General features: G+C 40.0%; 1 protein-coding gene across 1 annotated transcript in view; it reads left to right on the plus strand.

The window, feature by feature from the left end:
- Nucleotides 1-19,784, plus strand: part of BCLAF3 (BCLAF1 and THRAP3 family member 3) — a 53,321-nt gene that overhangs the window by 31,682 nt on the left and 1,855 nt on the right. Inside the window, exons 9-10 of the mRNA XM_053655809.1 lie at nucleotides 5,805-5,907; nucleotides 11,554-11,706. Coding sequence (XP_053511784.1) covers nucleotides 5,805-5,907; nucleotides 11,554-11,706 — 256 coding nt within the window. The remainder of the gene's footprint in view (nucleotides 1-5,804; nucleotides 5,908-11,553; nucleotides 11,707-19,784) is intronic.

Consider the following 19,784-nt stretch of genomic DNA (forward strand, 5'->3'; position numbering starts at 1 on the left):
GAGACATCTAAAACAGTTGAAAGTCAAATGGTTAAAACCTTGCTCCTTGGCGGGTGGAAGTCTCCAGTTTCTTAATATGGCAAGCCAAGGCGTGGCTACACAGGCTCTTTCATGCTTTTCTTTGAATCAGCAAGCTTCAGAGACTCAGTGTACCAAGAAAGAGGATTTTTAAGATAATGAACATATCAGGAAGACTGTGGAATGCTTCAGAATATATCTTCACCCTCTGAGGTGATTAAGAGCTTGAGCACTGGAATTACCTGGCTGGCTCTGTAGACAGCTAGCTAGACCGACACTGGACAATATACTTAATCTCTGTTTCCTCAGCTGTAGAGAAGAGATAAGAATTAAACTTACCTCACAGTGGTGAAGATTAAGTAAAGTGGTGAGTGTAAGGTACAGAGTACCTGGTCAGTGTTACTGATTAACATTAGCTTTGAGGATGGCGTAGCATGCTGAGATGTCTTCCTGCAAGATGCCTTTTGCTGGGTCTGTTGGACTGTTTTATTTGTGTTGAGCAGGCGTGGTATAGTGGAACCATGAGGATTTTGTTAAATTGAGGTTTTACTTACCATAAAACTAACCTTTTGAAAGTGAACAATTCAGTAGTTTTTAGTATAGTCACAGTTGTACACCTGTGATCACTTTTCTAAAGCATTTCCTTCGCCCCCAAAAGAGACCCTGTACCCATTAGTTGTCACTCCCTGTAACTCTGTCCGCCCTGTCGCTGGCAACCACTAACTTACTTTCTACTTTCTGTCTGTATGAATTTGAGTATTTTTGACATTTCATATAGTCGCAGTTATATAATATGCGGAATTTTGTGACTGACTTCTTTCTTGTAGTGTAATGTTTAAAAAATTCCTCCATGTAGCATGAGTATTCCTTTTATGGCCGGATCCTATTCTGTTGTGTGGATATACCACATTCCGTTTATCCATTCACCAGTTGATGAATATTTGGGTTGTTTCCACTGTTGGGCTATTGTGAATGCCGGTGCTGTGAACATTTGTGTGCCAGTTTTTGTGTGGACATATGTTTTCATTTCTTTTCTGAATGCGCTTAGGATTGGAATTGCCGGATCATACGATAAGTATGTTTAACTTTGTGGCGAGCTAGCTACCGAGCTGTGTTCCACAGTGGCTATACCCTTGCACGTTTTCGCCAGCAGTGGGTGTCTGTGTGTGTTTACAGTGTATGGAGGTAGGGGATTCTAGTTTCTCTACAGCTTCGCCAGCATTTATTATTGTTCATCTTAAAAAAAAAAAGACTATATAGAACCTTTAATCTCTCACTGTATTCAAATTTAATTTCCTTGTTAAAATAAGAAAATCATTTTATTCTTTTATCTTAGAAACCCGGTAATCAAAATTGACCTCATTAATATTTTTGCATAAACCTTTTTAGTTGGGTCAGTGTATAGATTTTCATAGAAATTCAGAAGAAATGAATATGATGAAATCCTAAATTGTAGGATATAGCGATTTCCCACCTGTGTGATTTTCGTCCCCTCAAAAAGTTATATATAAGGCCCTGGCTGGTGTAGCTCAGTGGATTGAGCCCGGGCCTGCGAACCAGAGTATCGCGGTTCGATTCCCAGTCAGGGCACATGCCTGGGTTGCAGGCCAGTTCCCGGCAGGGGACAGATGAGAGGCAACCACACATTGATGTTTCTCTCCCTTTCTTTCTCCTTCCCTTCCCCTCTCTTGAAAAATAAAGAAAGAAAATATTTTAAAAAAAGTTATATATAGGTTCTGTGTCTGTGTTTGCTCTTGATTGTATCCCTGCTGCCTTAAGCTCAGTTCATAGCTGTTGAATGAAGCTGTCTTTCCAAAGGAGTAGACAGGACAGAGTACTGGAATTTTAATGCATTTAGAGCTGCATCACTATTTAGTCCCTGATACCTTAGGGTAGTCTTTCTCAAGCAAACCTAACTCTAGGACATTCTCTCTAGTTTCCAGACTCTGTTCTCGATTTTCTCCCAGTTCAAACCAACCTCTTACCCTGATGTCTCCATATCTTCTTCCGACACACTATTTCTCCCTTTCGCGATAAGCACAATGAAGTTCCCTGCAGTGCTATTGACATATTGTGGTATATACGCATGGTGTGTGTGTGTGGAAAAGCAGCTTCAAAATCATGTCAATAGACTTTAAAAGGACATGAAACTCCCAAGATTTTCTTTTTTTTAATTAGGCGGATTATGCAAAACATAACATCAGCTTTTATTTTTGCTATATGATAATCTATAATCTATGCTGAACTAGAATTAATTTAATATTTATATAGTTAATGTCTATGTTCTAGTCACTGTTCTTAACACTGGGCGTACAGTGAATAACTATACATGAAGCCTTCGTCCTCACGGAACTTATAATCTAATGGTAGGAGAAATTACAAAACAAATGGATATATGTTGGTCAGGGATAGGTGGAAAATAAGGCAGAAAGGAACTTGAATAGAGTGGTAAGCGTGGTGTGATTTTTAAAGAAAGATTTTATTTATTTATTTTTAGAGAGAGAGGAAGGGAAGGAGAAAGAGAAACATCAATGTGAGAAACATGGATTAGTTGCCTCCCCTATGCGCTCCAACCGGGGACCAAACCCTCAACCCAGGCATGGGCCCTGACCGGGAATCAAACCAGCGGCCTTTCACTTGGCAGAACGACACCCAACCAACTGAGCCACACTGGTCAGGGTAGTGTGGCGTGATTTTATTTACAATAGTTTTGGAATGCACTTACGGTTTTTCCAAAAATCGAACAGGGGTGTGAATTATATGAGAGAGTTAGCCATAGAGTTGTTTGGAGGGGATCGTATTTCATGACAGGGAATAGTGAATGCAAAGACCTTGAAGCAGGGTCTTGCTTGTTCTTGTGTAAGGACTCGAACAGGGCCAGTGGGGTTGTAACGCAGTGAAGCTTTCATGTAGAATGGAAGGGCAGATAAAGTGCTTCTCAGATAAGATCAAGTTCAAGGAGTTCATCATCACCAAGCCCTTATTATATGAAATGTTAAAGGGACTTATCGAAGAAAGAGAAGATAAAAAATATGAACAGTGAAAGGACAGCAAACTCACAGTTATCAACAACCACACCTAAAACAAAAGCAAACTAAGAGGACAGCTAGATCAGGAGCGGAACCATAGAAATGGAGATCATATGGAGGGTTAGCAACGGGAGTGGGAGGAGGAGAAGGGGGAGAAGGTACAGAAAATAAGTAGCATAGACGGTAGGTAGAAAATAGACAGGGGGAGGGCAAGAAAGAATAGTATGGGAAATATAGAATCTAAAGAACTTGACACACATGGTCATAAACTAAAGGGGGGGATGGTAGGGGAGGGGTGTGCAGGGTGGAGGAGAATGAAAGGGGAAATAGAAAAACTGTAATGGCATAATCAATAAAATAAAAATTAAGAAAAAGGAGAGAGTTAGATGAGGTCAAATCATGAAGTCCTTTGAACAACATGAAGACTGTAATTTTACTCTGAGTGAGGTTAGAAAACAATTTGAGTCCTAACCTGAGAAGAAACATAAGCTCATCAATTTTTAAAAGGATCAGTCTGCTTGCTGGGCGGAATATGAACTGTAAGGGCTCGAGGAAAAATGACTTCTTTCTCATGGAAAAAAAAATCGAGGCAGGAAGTCAGCACGGTAGGGCAGACCCACCAAGGGAACCAGGCTCCTTAGTTCTTGCTTCTCAGATCTCCCCGGTGCATGGAGTTTGCCTCCTGGTCCAAGATGAGCGTTTGTGCCCTAGCCATCACGTGTCTGTTTGAGCCTTTTCTTTAAAGACTTCCTGGAATTTACACATGACACCTTAGCCACGCTACTCAAGATTTAGTCTCATGGCCATGCCTAGCTGCAGGGAAGCTGGGAAATATATTCTTTAATTTGGACAGTCATTTGCCTGGTCAAAAATCAAATCTCAAAGGTGAAAAAACATTAGTGTGGCAAAATATGCATATCATAAGTTTTACCATTTTAATATCTTTACATGTACAATTAATTGGCATTAAGTACGTTCATCATGTTTTGCGACCTTCACCACTGTCCACTTCCACAAGTTTTTCATCTTCTTACCCAGAAACTCTGTACCAGCTAAACTGTAACACCCCATCTCCTTCTGCTCACAGTCCCTGGTAAGCTCTTTTCTTTTCTTTCCATTTCTATGAATTTGCCTGTTGTAGTTACCTCATACATATGTAGAATCTTATAATGACCATCCTTTCGTGTCTGGTTTACTGTACTCAGTATAATGTCTTCATGCATGTTGTGTCATATGTCAGAATTCTGTTCGTCTTTAAAACTTCATTTTTTTAAAAGCTGAATACTATTCCATTGTGTGGATATTCCCATTTTGTTTATACAGTCTTCTGTTGATGGGCATTTGGCTTTCCACCCTTTGGCTGCTGTGGACATTGGTGTTGTCATCTGTTTGCTTATTGCCATCCTAGTGGGCACACAGTAGTGTTTTCATTGACATTTGGTTTGTGTTTTTCCAGTGACTATTGATGTTGAGCATTGTTTCATGTGGTATTTGTGTGTCTTCTTTGGAAAGTATCTATTGAAATCCTTTGTCCACTTTTAAGTTGGATATTGTCTTTTTATTGTCAAGATATAAGAATTCTTTATAATTCTGGATACTACTCTTCTATTAGATATATGCTTTGCAAAGAAAATCTTCTAAAGTCCATTGTTTTGTCTATAGAAGTAGCCATATATGTGTTAATAGTCAATATCTGAAAAAAATTGAACAAAGTTTAAGAACAAAAAAATATGAGGCATTCTTAATGTAAGCAGTCAGAGATGACCACTGTTAATATATAGTACATTTTCTATTTTTTAACTACTTTTTCTGGACATATATGTGAATATTTTAAATTACTGAAATTAGCCTTATGATACGAGTTTGCACCCTATTCTTTTGACTTACTATCATTGTCATGAACATTTTGATAGAACCTAGGCTTTGGGTTTTTTTTTTTAACATTTCAAAAAACCCTGAGTAGCTGGCTATTTCATGTCCTCTACTGGGATCAGAGCTGGAGCCATGAGACAAGTCATCCATAGCACCTCCTCTGAAGGGGTCACAGCTTGTTGGGTGAGACAAGCACATAGGTGCCCCAGCATTACAAGTGCAATTGGTGCGTGTGAAGACCTCAAACGCTACATGTGTACTTAGCTGGGCAGCAGGTACCCAGTGCACCTCACAGGGGTCTGGGAAAGCCTTCCTGTAACCGGGGCACATGGAGCTACCTCTTGAAGTTGCTCTGAGTTAGAAGGAAATTGCACCGGAAGGAACTGCACATGCCAGCGTGTGGGTGCAGGAGAGGTTGTGGTGTATGCCAGGGGCCACACACAGCTAAACGTTCCTGAAGCTCAGTGTGCTTGCTGGGGAGACTGGAGTGAAGCAGCAGGGTGAGGCAGCAAGGAACTGAGCAAGAAGGGCGTTGAGGGTCATGATGAAGATTGGATTTCATCTCCAAGTCAGTGAGGGACCCGTGGGAGGGACTGAAGCAGGGCCGGGGCGGTGACATGTTGGTTCACTGTGGAGCGAAGTTGGTTAGCTTCCAACTTAGCTCAGTAATGTTTGTTGAAAATGAAGATTTTAATCCTGATAACTTTGATTTGTAATTTTAGTAATGATGGGTTATTGAGGCTATTTTTACTGTTGTACTGCTTTAATTGTCTCTGAAGGGGGTAGTTTGATTTCCCTTGTTTATTTGTTAGATAAAGGTAAACTAATAAAAGATTCTCATTTTCTCTCTCTCTGTCTCTCTGTCTCTCTCTCTCATTTTATTAGGAATGATCAGCCTTTCCCTTTTTTAACTCCTGTTGGTAGACCTCAAAACCCTCAATGGGCTAAAAAACCAAATTCTACAAAATTTATTCAGAGAACTTACATGGTAAGATTGCAGGTCCAAATTTTTCATTGTTACACATTTTATTCTCACATATTTGTACACGTACAGGGATCGCCAGTGTTTTTCATAATGTTTGCAACTCTTCAGTAAATATGGGTTGTAATTCTTTTGTTCCACATTAACATTCTGCTGAGGCATATAGTTATTGTGACACAAGAAATGTCCATCTCTGATTTAGCAGGATTTTGTTGCATTTATTATACTACTAGCTTTTTTTTCCAACATAAGAACAATTTTATTAAGGTATAATGTACATACCATGAAATTCACCTGTTTTAGGGGTATAATTAAATTTTTTTTTGTAAATTTACTAGGATGTATAACCATCACCATAATCCAGTTTGAAACATTTTCATGAACCCAATAAGAGCCCTCATGCCTGCTAACCACTAATCTACTTTTTGGTTTTTAAAGATGTGCCTTTTCATGGGACAGTTCCCATGGCAACTAGCTTCCATAAGAGCGAGCAAGTACCAGATAGAAAGGTAGAAGCCAGGGTGTATTTGTAACCGAATCTCAGAAGTGACATTCCATTACTTCTGCTGTAGTCTGTTTGTAAGAAGCAAGTCACTAGGTGTAGCCCACGCTCAAAGGAGGACAGTGACATAGGGGCCTGGGTACTGGAAGGTGTGGGTGATGAGGGACCTGGTCCCATTGGTCTCCAGTGATTCACATCCATCCCTTTGTGTGCAAAATACACCTCCTCCCTCCCAAGGTCCCCAAAAGTCTCATCTTATTACATGTACCTTCATGCAGTTACTCGAATCTATAAATTTAGTATAAATTCAAGATGATTCCTATGAAAAAAGTTTTATGTGACTGTTTTTAAAACTGAGGAGAGAGATAAAGGTGTGAAAGGAGAACATTTGTAAGAAGTATAACCTCCAAATGGAATAAAGACAAAGATAGACTATTATTTTAGAAAAAAGCTGTCTTTCAGAGTGGGCCCCCATTTTTTCTGTTCCCATCCAATGGTTCGGGTTCTTTGTAGTTACCATCTTTACACCCTGACTTCTGATTGTTTCCTAGTCATGGCAGGACCATCTGTCCTCTCATCGTGTATCTGAGTCAGGAAGCCCTGCCTCCTGCAGTGTTGAGAATTTGTCTTTTCCTTACACAGTGGGAACTCTTTAGCAGCTTCTGATGAAATGGGTTTGTTTCTCTTCTGGATGCCTGAATAAATGCTGCATTTTTAGTTCATTCTGAAAAATGACCCATTGTCTTATGCAGGAGTATTTTTTTTAACACTTCTCACATTCATGAATTCAACTAGTCCCTCACAGACCAGCATGGGTTACATGAAGGAAGACGTGTGTGCACGTTCCTGTTGCTAAGCTACATCTTTGTGTTCTTAATCCTGTACATGTCAAATGGGTGTTTTTTAATGGTAAAATGAAGTTCCGAAAGTAAACTTTAAAGGTTATTAACCCATGCTACTATTTTTTTCATGCATAATTAATTATACTATGCAGAGAAAAGACATCACTCACAAACTATTTGGAATTGAGAGAAACCATCAAAACACAAGACTTTAGACAGTTTTTTAAATTATCGAGTGTTTCTTTCCATTTAACTCTAGCTTTTGGTTTATGCTTTGAACATAATGTTCTAAGTAGTAGTAACTTAAAAGCCGTTTTATAACGTTTCAGATAATAGCTATAAACTATCATTTCTGGGCCTTTCTAGTCAACTTCCATCAATTTAATGATGACCCCTTTCCTCAGGACTTGATTTTCAGTTGTTTTTTTAAACAGCGGAACCCTTTTACAAATATTACATGGAAATACTAATACACAAAACAGATACAGAAAGAGTGGTTTCAGGTGCGGAGGCAGGCCAGGCCCCAAACAATCCTTCTCAGTCTGTCCCTTCACCTCTAAGATGTAAGTGCCTGACTACAGACAGAGCCTTCTCCAGGATTCACAGATTGAAAAACCCTGCTCATAGAACAGAGGCCTTCTGAGTCAATCAGCAGAGAAAGATTCTGGTCCAGCAGCTTTGTTAAGACACTTCCATTGCATTCCATTTGTACAGCGGTGTCTGATGTAGGTGATAGTTTTAATCATCCAACACGTTTGAGGGTCCAAATAACCTCATCTCCCCAAATGTATGGGATAAGAATTGTAGTACAAAGTATTGTATTTTTCTTTCCTTGCTCTCAGAGGATGAGGTGCTTTTTAAGTCCACTGGACTAATTTTCCTGCTTATGATAGGTACTTTATTCATATTACTCATTCCGCAGGGTCTTCCCCCCTCCCCCTCCCAAAACAGAAAAGGATCTGAGTTTTTTCTTGTGTGAAAGGAGCAAATAGGCCAGAGGAACTTAGCTCATTAATAGGAAGTTAGTATGAGCAGAAAGGTAATACAAACTATCCATGAACCATAGAGTAGGAAAGCAGCTGAGTGATCTGTTAATTAATACCTGGCTTATCAAGAATCAAAATTTTCGATGTCAAAATATTTTTTTCCACTGGGAGCAATACAATTAGTAGATGTTGAGTAGATAGTCAATGGTTTATGTACCTAAACATATGCGTGACATTAGGTTTTTAAAAATAGCTGTGGCCATACAGTATACCAACATCTTAATCTGGCATAAAATGCCATCTTAATCTCTTGAGGCATAAAATCATTAATGGAAAATGTGATGTGTGCATAACTTAGAGATTGTGTCACTGGACTTCCAGATTTAAGTGCTTCCTACTTGTAGTTCTGATCATGGGTCAGATAGAGTTGATGGTAGTATTTTTCTACAAATGTCATATGAGATCTATTTCCTACATCCTTTCCCCTTCATGGAAAGTTCTTCTACATTAATTATAAGTGTTTTTCAAAGTATACACAATAATTTTCATGACCATTCACTTGAAGCTGTGCAATATAATACAATTATTTAGAAGTTCACCATTCTTTATCGTAAAATAAGAACAGGATATAATCCTTCCTAAGAAAAGGAGTTATTTCATTAAAATGTAACTTTTATATTAATTGGGATAATTCAAAGCTAGAATTCATAATCATCTTATTTGGTATGTAAGTGGACAGTGTAAGTCTGAAGATTAGGTCTGATGTATTTAGTTCATGCAGTTATTTTTAACAAAATCAGAGTCTCGTTATAATTGTTTTACCTGAATTTTTTGTAGCATTAAATGTTTACAAAATAGATGTGAAATAAGTACTTTTTACAAACTATGTGCTCCATTATGTATGACATACCCTTTGTTAAATAATTGCAGAAAGAGGAATGTACTTAGATTTTATAATTACTCCATTAAAATATTCCATTTGTACATTTCCCACATGGGAAATACAAGTATTCATTGTCCTTTTATATCGTTGTATTACCCTGCAGTATGCAGGCAAGGAAGTGGGCTTTTTAAGTGTGAAAATATTTGCTGTAATAAAATTTTTATGTTAAAGAAAGATTGACCTGTAGGTACTGACCAGAATAAGGTTAAGGGAGTTTTTGATTCTTAGATGTTGACACTTAATGTCTTCCCCACCATTTGTGATTGGATACATTTCGCTATGAATAAGAAGGATAATTTTAGCTCATTAAAAGTTTTGAAAGTTGTATTTTTCTTAGCATGATAAATTTCAAGAATTTCAAAATGGTTTAACTTTGTTTTATGTAAATTTAAAGCTTATTACATAAAAAGTAATTATATAAAATAACCTAGGAAGCTAATTTGATGAAAATGTCCTTTATTAGTATTATTCTTTCTTAATTTTATTGATTATGCCATTACAGTTGTTCTATTCCCCCCTTCAATCCCCTCCACCCTGCACCCCCCTCCTCCACCATTTCCCCCTTTAGTTCATGAACACGTGTCTCAAGTTCTTTAGATTCTATATTTCCCATACTGTTCTTGCCCTCTCCCCTATCTATTTCCTACCTACTGTCTATACTACTTATTTTCTGTACCTTCTCCCCCCTTCTCCTCCCACTCCCCTGTTGGTAACCCTCCATGTGATCTTCCTTTCTATGTTTCTGCTCCTGATCTAGCTGTCCTCTTAGTTTGCTTTTGTTTTAGGTGTGGTTGTTAATAGCTGTGAGTTTGCTGTCCTTTCACTGTTCATCTTTTTTATCTTCTTTTTCTTAGGCAAGTCCCTTTAACATTTCATATAATAAGGGCTTGGTGATGATGAACTCCTTGAATTTGATCTTATCTGAGAAGCACTTTATCTGCCCTTCCATTCTAAATGAAAGCTTTTCTGGGTAGATCAATTTTGGATGTAGGTCTTTTGATTTCACAACTTGGAATACTTCTTTCCAGCCCCTTTTTGCCTGGAAGGTCTCTTTTGAGAAATCTGCTGACAGTCTGATGGGGACTCCTTTGTAGGTGACTGTCCCCTTAGCTCTTGCTGCTTCTAGGATTCTCTCCTTCATTTTCATCTTGGCTAATGTAATGATGATGTGCCTTGGTGTATTCCTTCTTGGTTCCAACTTTTTTGGGACTCACTGAGCTTCCTGGATTTCCTGGAAGCCTATTTCCTTTGCCAGATTGGGGAAGTTCACCTTTATTATTTGTTCAAATAAGTTTTCCACTTGTGGCTGTTCCTCTTCCCTTTCTGGTACCCCTATAATTCAGATGTTGGAGCATTTAAAGATATCCTGGAGGTTCCTAAGCCTCTCCTAATTTTTTTGAATTCTTGTTTCTTCATTGTTTTCTGTTTGTTTGTTTCTTTCTTTCTTTCTTCCTTCCTTCTGGGTCACTCTATTGATTTGAGTTCCAGTTTTCTTTCCATTACTATTGGTTCCCTGTGTATTGCCTTTATTTCACTTAGTGTAGCCTTCATATGTTCCCCTAATTTGTGACTAAAATCAACCAGTTCTGTGAGCATCCTGATCACCAGTGTTTTGAACTGTGCATCTGAAAGTTTGGCTATTTCTTGGTCGCTTAGAGTTATGGGCTCTGGGGCTTTGAGTTCTTCTTGAACCCTGTTTTGGTCTGTTCATGCCTGTTATGTATGAGGAGTGGAGCCTTAGTTGTTCACCAGGGCGGGGCCACCCAGGTCGCTGGGTTGTGACTCTGTGTATGTGGGGGCGGGGTCAGAGTGGGGAGATGGCAGCCCCCTCTGCTGCATCCCGCCTCTGGGGCCTGCGCAGTCTGTCTCACTGCTTGCTCCTTCACTGGTTTATTTGCATGCGCCTGCGAACACAGGACCACCGTCAGCCTGCCGCCTTGTGCCCCACTGGATCTGCCTGTTGCAACCCCAGGCCCGGGATCCACCAACCGCTGCCCACAGGCCTGGGTGGATCTGGTCGAGTTTTCCTGTGCAACCCCGCTCCGCCAGCTGCTGACTCTGCCCCTCTTACCGGTCTGGCTGACCGGTTCGTTGTGTTGGACTTCCATATAGTTCAATTTTCTGTGTTTTTGCTGTGTTTTTTGTTACTAAAATTTTGTTTTCTTTAAACTTGGTTGTGCGAGGAGGCACAGTGTTTCCACCTACACCTCCATCTTGGTGGAAGTCCTTTATTAGTATTATTAACCTCTTTCCTTTTAATATTTGTAGTGCTTGGAAATCAAGGGCACTTCTAAATACCAGACATTTTCCCATTTCTTATGCTCGTAAAGTAGATTTGGAAGCTGTAGTGTTAACATTTAATTATTGTTTGCTTTACAGACCAACTTTAGAGGTGGCGGACGCCAGCCCCATTATAAATCAGGCCTCGTGCGGAAGAGCTTGTACATTCAGTCCAAATACCAGCGTTTACGGTTCTCCGGGTCAAAGGGATTTACCACTAATAAATTCAGACAAAGATTAATGAAGAAAAAGGTGAGTTGAATTTGTGATTATTTAAAAATGTTGAGTGACTTTTGAACTCCTAAATTATCTCTGTTTAATAGATAAATTGGGCTTTTTATTTAATTTGACTTGGGAAACAACCTAGATTCCAAAAATACTTTTATTGTATGATAGTTGCAGAAAGACTTCCAAGGGCTGGCAATGATAGAGTTGTGAGACTGTTTAATCTTAAAATAGTTTTAGCGTTATATCTCACGTACTTGGATTATGCCAGCTGTTTAAACTTCTTACTTTAGACTTTCTGTTGCATGATCAATTTTGAAATGGAAATTCAGGTAAAGCGTTTTAACTGATGTATGTTAGCTGAATAAAAACGTGAATTATCTAAGTACCAAAAAAATTTTGAACTGAATATATAAAAAGGGGACATAAATGCAAAATACACTAACTGTTCTTTTTTCCCCATTCATAAATGTTTTATTGTGATAAACTATGTGACATAGAATTTTCCATTTTGAAGGATACAATTCAATAGCATGAATTACATTCAGAATGCTGTGCAACCATCACCACTCTATGCTAATTCTTAATGTTAATAAAACATTCTTTACTTGATAAGTTGAATTTAGTCCTCTTTTAGTTGTAGATAGATTTAATTTAAATTTGCCATGTTGCTATTTGAAAATGCACCATAAATAGGATACAAAATTACATTCTACATAGTATATTTTAGATGAGAATAATAGCATTACATCAGTTAAGTGAGGTATCTTTGTCAGTTTTTGACTCATTTTTGTTAACAATTAAATGTATGTATATTCAGTGTTGCTATCAAATAGTCCAACTGTGGTTTTATACATTTCCTAACCATAAGTGTTTCCTTAACCATTCATACCTGTAAAGTCTTTACACTGAGGTTGCTTAGTGATTTCAGTAAAACTTATTTTCCAAAACATGGATCAGTAGAATGAAGTTGACAACTGATTTCTTTTTAAGTTTTTTAATTAAATGTAGTATCTCCTGAACCTCTCTCACTCCCCCCCACCCAGTTTTAACCGAGTACCTTAGAAGAGGTTTCTAATTTCACTGTGTATGTCACCCTAGGTGTTTTGAAAGCCATCTCTCCTTTAAAAATGTGAGTGTGATTGTTGTCATTTTCCCCTCTCATACACCTCCATACTGTCGGGTTGAGGCACTCCTTTTCTTCCTGTCTTTCATGGCAAATTTCTTTGCAACATGTCTCCTAGGCATTTGTCGCCAATCACAGGTAGCAGCCTGAGTGGTCTCAGGGAAGCTCGTCATTGATTTCCACTGGAGGAGGAAGGCTGAGACAAGCCTTTTCCTTAATTTTAAGGTTGCGTCTCAGGTACACATTATGTGTTTTTCTTTTAGTTCTCTCTGGAACTTTGAGTGTTAGCTCCATTGAACTCCATTTTTACCTCTATTCTTTGGATGATTCGGGACTCCTGAGTGCTCACTTGACTGACTGCCTCAGTCTGTGCTTTCTATATGTTCTTTGAACTTGCTCCTTTCCATCACTCTTCTTTGCCTCACCTTGCCCAGTTCCTACTGACCACCCACTTCTTCCAGACCACACTGTCCACCAGCCTTGCCTAACAGCAAATAGAAACAACAATGGCAATGGCAAGCCTTCATCTGAGCACATGAGAAGCGTGTCCTAGAAGGGGCCACGGCCTACTATGGGTCTCCAGTCTTTTTGTGTCATCTAAACTGAGGCAACTGGTTATAGTTAGGGTTTGGTGCAGGTCATGGTCCTGCCCTCCTGTTGCCTTTCACTGCCATCTGAGTGCTTTAGAGGTGGTCCCACCACACTGGATTTTTTTTTTTTTTAAAAAACAGTGTCTACGGTTGTTTTTCTTAGGCATACCCTTCTGCATAGTACTTCCTATATCTTTGTATCACAGCTACTTTGACATGCGTTTTTCCAGTCTGGCTGCTGTCAGTGCCTGCAGGCAAGCCATAGCCAGGCTGTTATAGATTGTTTGAATGAGGCACAACTCTGTGAATATAGCACGAAGTCAGTTTCCTACTGTGGTTAGCACCCAACTTCACAGTGGGACTCCGTACTCTCCTAACCTTTAGGAAAAGTAATGAGGCACTGCAGCTGCTCTGTTTCTGCCAGGGTCTGAACTTCGGCCTTGCTTGGCTTTATAGCGCTGTCCAATAGTGTTGTGCCACTCCGAAACCCCACTGCATGTGTGTGAACTGATGGCCCAGACCTATTACTCCATTTTACCTCGGACCCCAGGCTTCATGCCCTGAGGAAAAGAGGTAGAGGCCTGGCGTCTGGCTTCTTCTAATGTTGCCTGCTTCCCCTTTCCCTTAGATTAGGGACACTTTTCTTAAGTTCAGCAACAGAGGGAACTTTGAAGCTCCTGTCTTAGAGAGAAACCTTAGCTTGAGCCCCATCTCTTCACTGCTTTGGCTTTTTGCCCTAACAGGGCCTTCATTCTTTTCATTGTTGTTAGTCCACCACCTAGATTAGATTAATTAAGGATGCATAATCAATTAATTAAACTAGGTACCCTGGAACTTCTTCCCATGTGTCTCAGAGTCCACCGGGAAGGGTAAGATGGACCTTGTCTGGACTTCTCACTCCCCTACTGTACTGAAATACCTGGGCTGATCATTCATGGCTTGAAAGTCTTATGATGCTCAGGTGCTCTGGTTACTGTACATCAGACATGTGCTTCCGTCTTCAGCACCAGTCTCAGGGAAGGGTTGGGGACATGTGCTTCTAATACAACCTTTGTCCCGCTTACCAGAACGATTCTGGCTTCTCTAAAACTGCCTTGGTTCCCCAGCTGCCTACAAAGTAGTAAGATTCCCAAGCAGTATTAGAAAGGTTCAGAACTGAAGTTCTTTCTCCTCATTTATTATGCACTCATCATATCTGCCCCATTCTGGCACCCAGATTCCCTTTTATTGTACTTCCTTTCTTTTGGATTCTGGGCTTAGATGAAGAATGTTGGTACCACCCGGAATATGGCTCATCTTTTATCTACTATTATTCACAAGTGCCCCTCTTAAATATCTCATCGCAGAAAGTTTGCAGAAACTCTTGTTTTTAAAAGATTTTATTTGTTTACTTTTTAGGGAGAGGAAGGGAGAGAAACATCAGTGTGTGAGAGATACATAGATTGGTTGCCTCTCACACGCCCCCAACTGAGGAACCTGGGTCACAACCCAGGCATGTGCCCTGACTGGGAATCGAACCTGCAACCTTTTGGTTTGGTAGGCCAGCACTCAGTTCACTGAGCCACACCAGCCATGGCTGCAGAAGCTCTTGAGGGTCAGACTATGTACCAGAATAGGACAAAGATCCTAGTAAGAATTCATGAAGCCACCTCTGGGAACATTGCCTCTGAAAAACTGAGCAGTTGTGCATTTGGTCAGGAACACATGGGTTCCTTAGCATCATAGATTCTCTAGCAGTTCTCAGGTGCCCATCAGCTAGGCGCCAACCAGAGCTCTGTGTGTGGATAGGAAGGGGGACAAAGGGGAGAGAGCATCAGGATACCACAGGAAGAGAGTGAGAGGCTAGGATTTATGGCTTTTTGAGTTGGGAAAAACCTTGGAAGTGAGAATACAAAGATTAGAATAGGAACAAGATCAGAGGAATCAACAAAAATCTGTTATAGCCCTGCTGTGTCCCTCAAACCGAAGTGTGCTGGGGTGAAGTGTTGCATAGGAGCCTCGTCGCCTTCAGACATTTATGATCTGGAACCTCCAGTTTCACTGCCTACTCCTCTGACTTCTCTGTCTTACTTAGTGATTTCTCTCCTTCTGTGTACCCTTGCAACACGTGAGCATTCCCTAGTGTCATACTCTTTACTCTCTCTGTTTATTTTTTGCTGATACTCGCCTCGATTGCCCTCACCTTTCCCAAGGTTTCAGCCATTGCCTCTGGTGATGTCTTCAGCTCTGGACCACCCTCCAGGGCCCCAGATTTCCAGCGGCCTCCTAGTACCCTCCCATGGATGTCCAGAAGCACCTCAAACCCAGCATGTTCAAAATCAAACTTGCACTGACACATGCCACAGCATGGGTGACCCTTAAAAACCTGGTGCTAAGGGACAGAAACCAGTCATAAAATACCACGTATTGTATGAGTCCATCTATAGGAAATGTTCAGGAAAAAGAAGCCATTGAGACAGAATATAGGTTAGTGATTGCAAGGGGGTTGGGGGTGGGGGGAGGCAAATGGTGAGTGTGCGTGTGTGATTATTAAAAAATACGGTTTGGGGTTTTTAGGTGGGAGGTTGAGAAAAATATTCTAAAATTGATTATGGTGACTGATGGTTGCACAACTCTGAGTACACTAAAAAACTGTTGAATTGTACACTTTAAATGGCTGAACCATATAGTATGTGGAGTATGTCTCAGTAATGCTGTTAAAAATAAAATGAAATTTGCTCTCCTCCTCAGACCACTGCTTTCTCCTCATGGTCCATAGCTCCTGCAGCCCGCCGGCAGCACCAGAAACTTGTCCTATTAATCCTCCTAGTCCTCCTTCCAACTTCAACCAGTCCAAGTCTTCTTATTTCTGTGACTCACTCATGTCGTAATTCCGTTCACTCCTTTTGACGGCTGCATATTATTCCTCTCTGTGGATGTGTTATTTATTTCAGTGCTCTCCAAACTTTTTTGCTTATCTACCCTAAGGTTTTGAAAAATTATTAACCTCATTGCACATGTTATCTTATTTTTTATTACAAGTTTAAATTGTTATAAAGGATATAATATAGGTGTATTATAAATACCGAGTCTTTTTTAAAAAAGATTTTATTTATTTATTTTTAGACAGAGGGGAAGGGAAGGAGAAAGAGAGGGAGAGAAACATCAATGTGTGGTTACCTCTTGTGTGTCCCCTACTGGGGACCTGACCTGCAACCCAGGCATGTGTCCTGACTGGGAATGGAACCAGTGACCCTTTGGTTCAAAGGCTGTACTCAATCCACTGAGATATACCAGCCAGGGCTATAAATGCTGAGTCTTAAATAAATGGTTACATGATTCTGTTAAATTGCTTCAGTGGAACCTGCATACCACAGGAATTTGATAACTGATGTCATCCATTTAAACAGTGAGAAATTTTACGTCATTCCTTTTTTTGCCTTGAATATGGATTTCATTTCATTTCCCCATAGACTTGTCTTTGAAAGTTTTTTATTAATCACCAAATCAAACAACATAAATGTGAGTAGATTTCTGTGACTATCAGGTGTTAAATATTTCCTCTGGATTGAGCTAACATTACTATTGATCAAAATAGCATAAATATATTCCATATTTTGTAAAGTATTGATTAGACAAACAAGTTTTATTAGAAATATATTTCTCTTTTTAATTAGTTCATGTATTCATAGATAAATATGATTATTGCTGGTAGAATAATACAGTGTTTAAATATCCATTCTAATTCTATTTTTTCTTTTTATAGATGTAAGTCCTGAGAAACCTTGTTTATATGATTATGTAGATGGGAATGAAAGGACTTTTATTATAGCAAAACCACTGAATTCTTTGGACTCACTCTGAATTATAGGCCAGAAAAATCACTTAGTGATCTGTCATCAAAAAGTACTTCGAGTGTTCTTTCACTGACAGCTTAATTTTTCTCTTCTTTCTATTGTGTTGTTAAAGCAAAGACTCAGAAACCATCACAGCTGCAGAAGTGTGGTATTTATGAGTAGCTGCTAGGATGGCTTTGTTTTTTTTTCACACTATCACCAATATTTCCAATTTCCCATTTGTGGGGGCTCCTCATGTTATCCAGAGTAATAAGATTCAGGATGCAAAGGTATATTTTTCTTGTATAAATTGGGAGGTGGGGAATCAGACTTAATTAGTTGTACAGGCAGGTTAATTCTGGAAAGCAAGCATTGGGAATTAAGATCTGGAAATTACTTTCCTCCAAGCTAGCTATACCCGCATACTCCTTGGAAAGTGTATATGGACCCCTAAGGGTACACACACCCCCCGTTTGATGATTGCTGACTTATTTAACCAAGCCTCTATTGATGACTTCAGGATAGCTTACCGATTTTCATTCATTTCAGTAACACTCCTGAGACCATGGACACTTTAGTATCTTGCCATAGTGCCCCTTTTATTCATTTCTGTTCTCACCAGAAGTCCGTGAAGAGGCCTGTTTTCCTACACCCTAGCCCACACTCCAATTATTAAGTCTTTATCTGTCGCCAGTCTGATAGCAGAAAATCGTTTTTATTTGCCTGTCCCTGATTAACGATATGACTGTATTTTCGTGTATCTATTGGCCCGTTGTATTTCTTCCCTTGGTTTCCTCTGTGCTTTCCCAGTGTTCCTGCTGAGGGGTGGCACCTTCTCTGGTCGGCTTGTAAGAGCTGCTGATCCCCGAGGGCAGCCGTCTGCCATACCTTTCGCTGGCATTTATTTGATGTTTGTCAGCTGTCGTGGTGGCTTTTCTATGACAGAACTTGTAAATGTGGATGAATCTGGCAAGTATCATGCTGATGCTTATAAAAATTCCTTATGCGTATTTTTATAACCATAATGGTGAGATTTATGGTTATAACATTTTAAACATATAAATATCTATTCCATTTAGAATTTATCTCTTGTGCTACAGTGGTGAGGTCAAGATCTCATTTCCCTCGCCCCCCACTCGATAGTCAGGTTTTCTAACACTCTACTGAGTAATTTGTCCTTTCCCCATTGATTGAAAGCTCCACCTTCACTGTACGCTCTATTCTATGTATTCCTGGTCTGTTTTTGGACTCTTTGGAGCCTCTAACTTATTTCCTTGCTTCCTATGATTTGCTTATTTCGTTCGTTCACTACTAGCACAATTATTGTCCTAAAACACAGACTGAATCGTCTCACTCTTGTGCAAATACTTTCCAAGGTTTTGTTGCCTATGGAAGAAGAAGCCAGATTTGTTAGCCAGGTCCAACCTTAAGCTACCTTTCAAACTACATTTCCCCACCTACCTTCTGCTTTTCGGAGGATGACATATGTTTTCATGTATTTGTATCTTTGTGCCTGCTGTTCTCTTGACTCAAAATAGCCTCCTGATTCCTAATCTTTTCTTATTAAAACCCCGATTTCTTTTAAAGACCCACTGTGAAGCCTTACCAAAGCCCCCTCCCCTTTCTAACTGTCCTTTTATGTGGTCTCAGTTGTTGTTTACCTTCCTTTTTCCCCAAATAGGTGGCCCACCCCTTGAGGATAAAGGCTACCTCTTTAGTTTTCATATTCCTCTATTCTCTTTCAAGTAGTCCATTTGTGGAAAATACTTACTGAATGAATCAAATTTAATCTTAAACACACACAACACATACATACATGCACACACACAAACACTGCCATCCATAGCTGTAAAAAGATAGTGAACAACAGCTATTGTGCCAGGGGTCCCCACAGCCACCCCAGGTTCAGTGATTCCCTAGGAGGACTGAGAGTACGCATCACATAGTGACACTCATGGCCGTGATGTGTCACTGTGGAAGGCTTCACAGTGCAGTCAGACCAGGGAATTGGTACCCAGGCAAAGTCCAGAGGACACCAGATGCAAGTGTTGAAGAGTCTGCTCCCAGTAGAGTCACACAGGACGTGCTTCCTTCCCATAACAGTGAGCTGTGGAAACACATGCGGGGGGTTGCCCTCCAGGGAAGCTTCTTAGAGACTTGGTGTTTGTAGGAGACTTATTGGGAGCTGGTCACACAGGCAACACCTGCCAGGCACGTACTCAAATTCCAGGCGCTCAGAAGGAAAATAGGGTTTCAGCATGGACTATATTGTTTGCACAGTTCAGACACTCATCACTGGTGGGAACCCTCCCAAAATCGAAGTTCCCAGTTGCCAGCCAATGGCCAAACTCATAAGCAGACCTTTCGAAGGGTAATCGTCAGGAATACTGCATTAACTATTTGCTGTACAGTCATATTTTTGAAGAGCTTAATTTCACAGATGGTAAATGCCTAAAGAGAGGAGGAAAAGAGCAATGCGTTAGGAATAGTCAGGGAATGTATGCTAAGTACTTTGATTTCTACTCTCTTCACAGAGCAGGTAGGTCATGGGCTCAGTCATGGAGTAGAGCAAGA

Source organism: Artibeus jamaicensis, unplaced genomic scaffold, assembly GCF_021234435.1.
Source record: "Artibeus jamaicensis isolate MK-2021 breed Jamaican fruit bat unplaced genomic scaffold, CSHL_Jam_final scaffold_1283, whole genome shotgun sequence".
Lineage (NCBI taxonomy): Eukaryota > Metazoa > Chordata > Mammalia > Chiroptera > Phyllostomidae > Artibeus > Artibeus jamaicensis.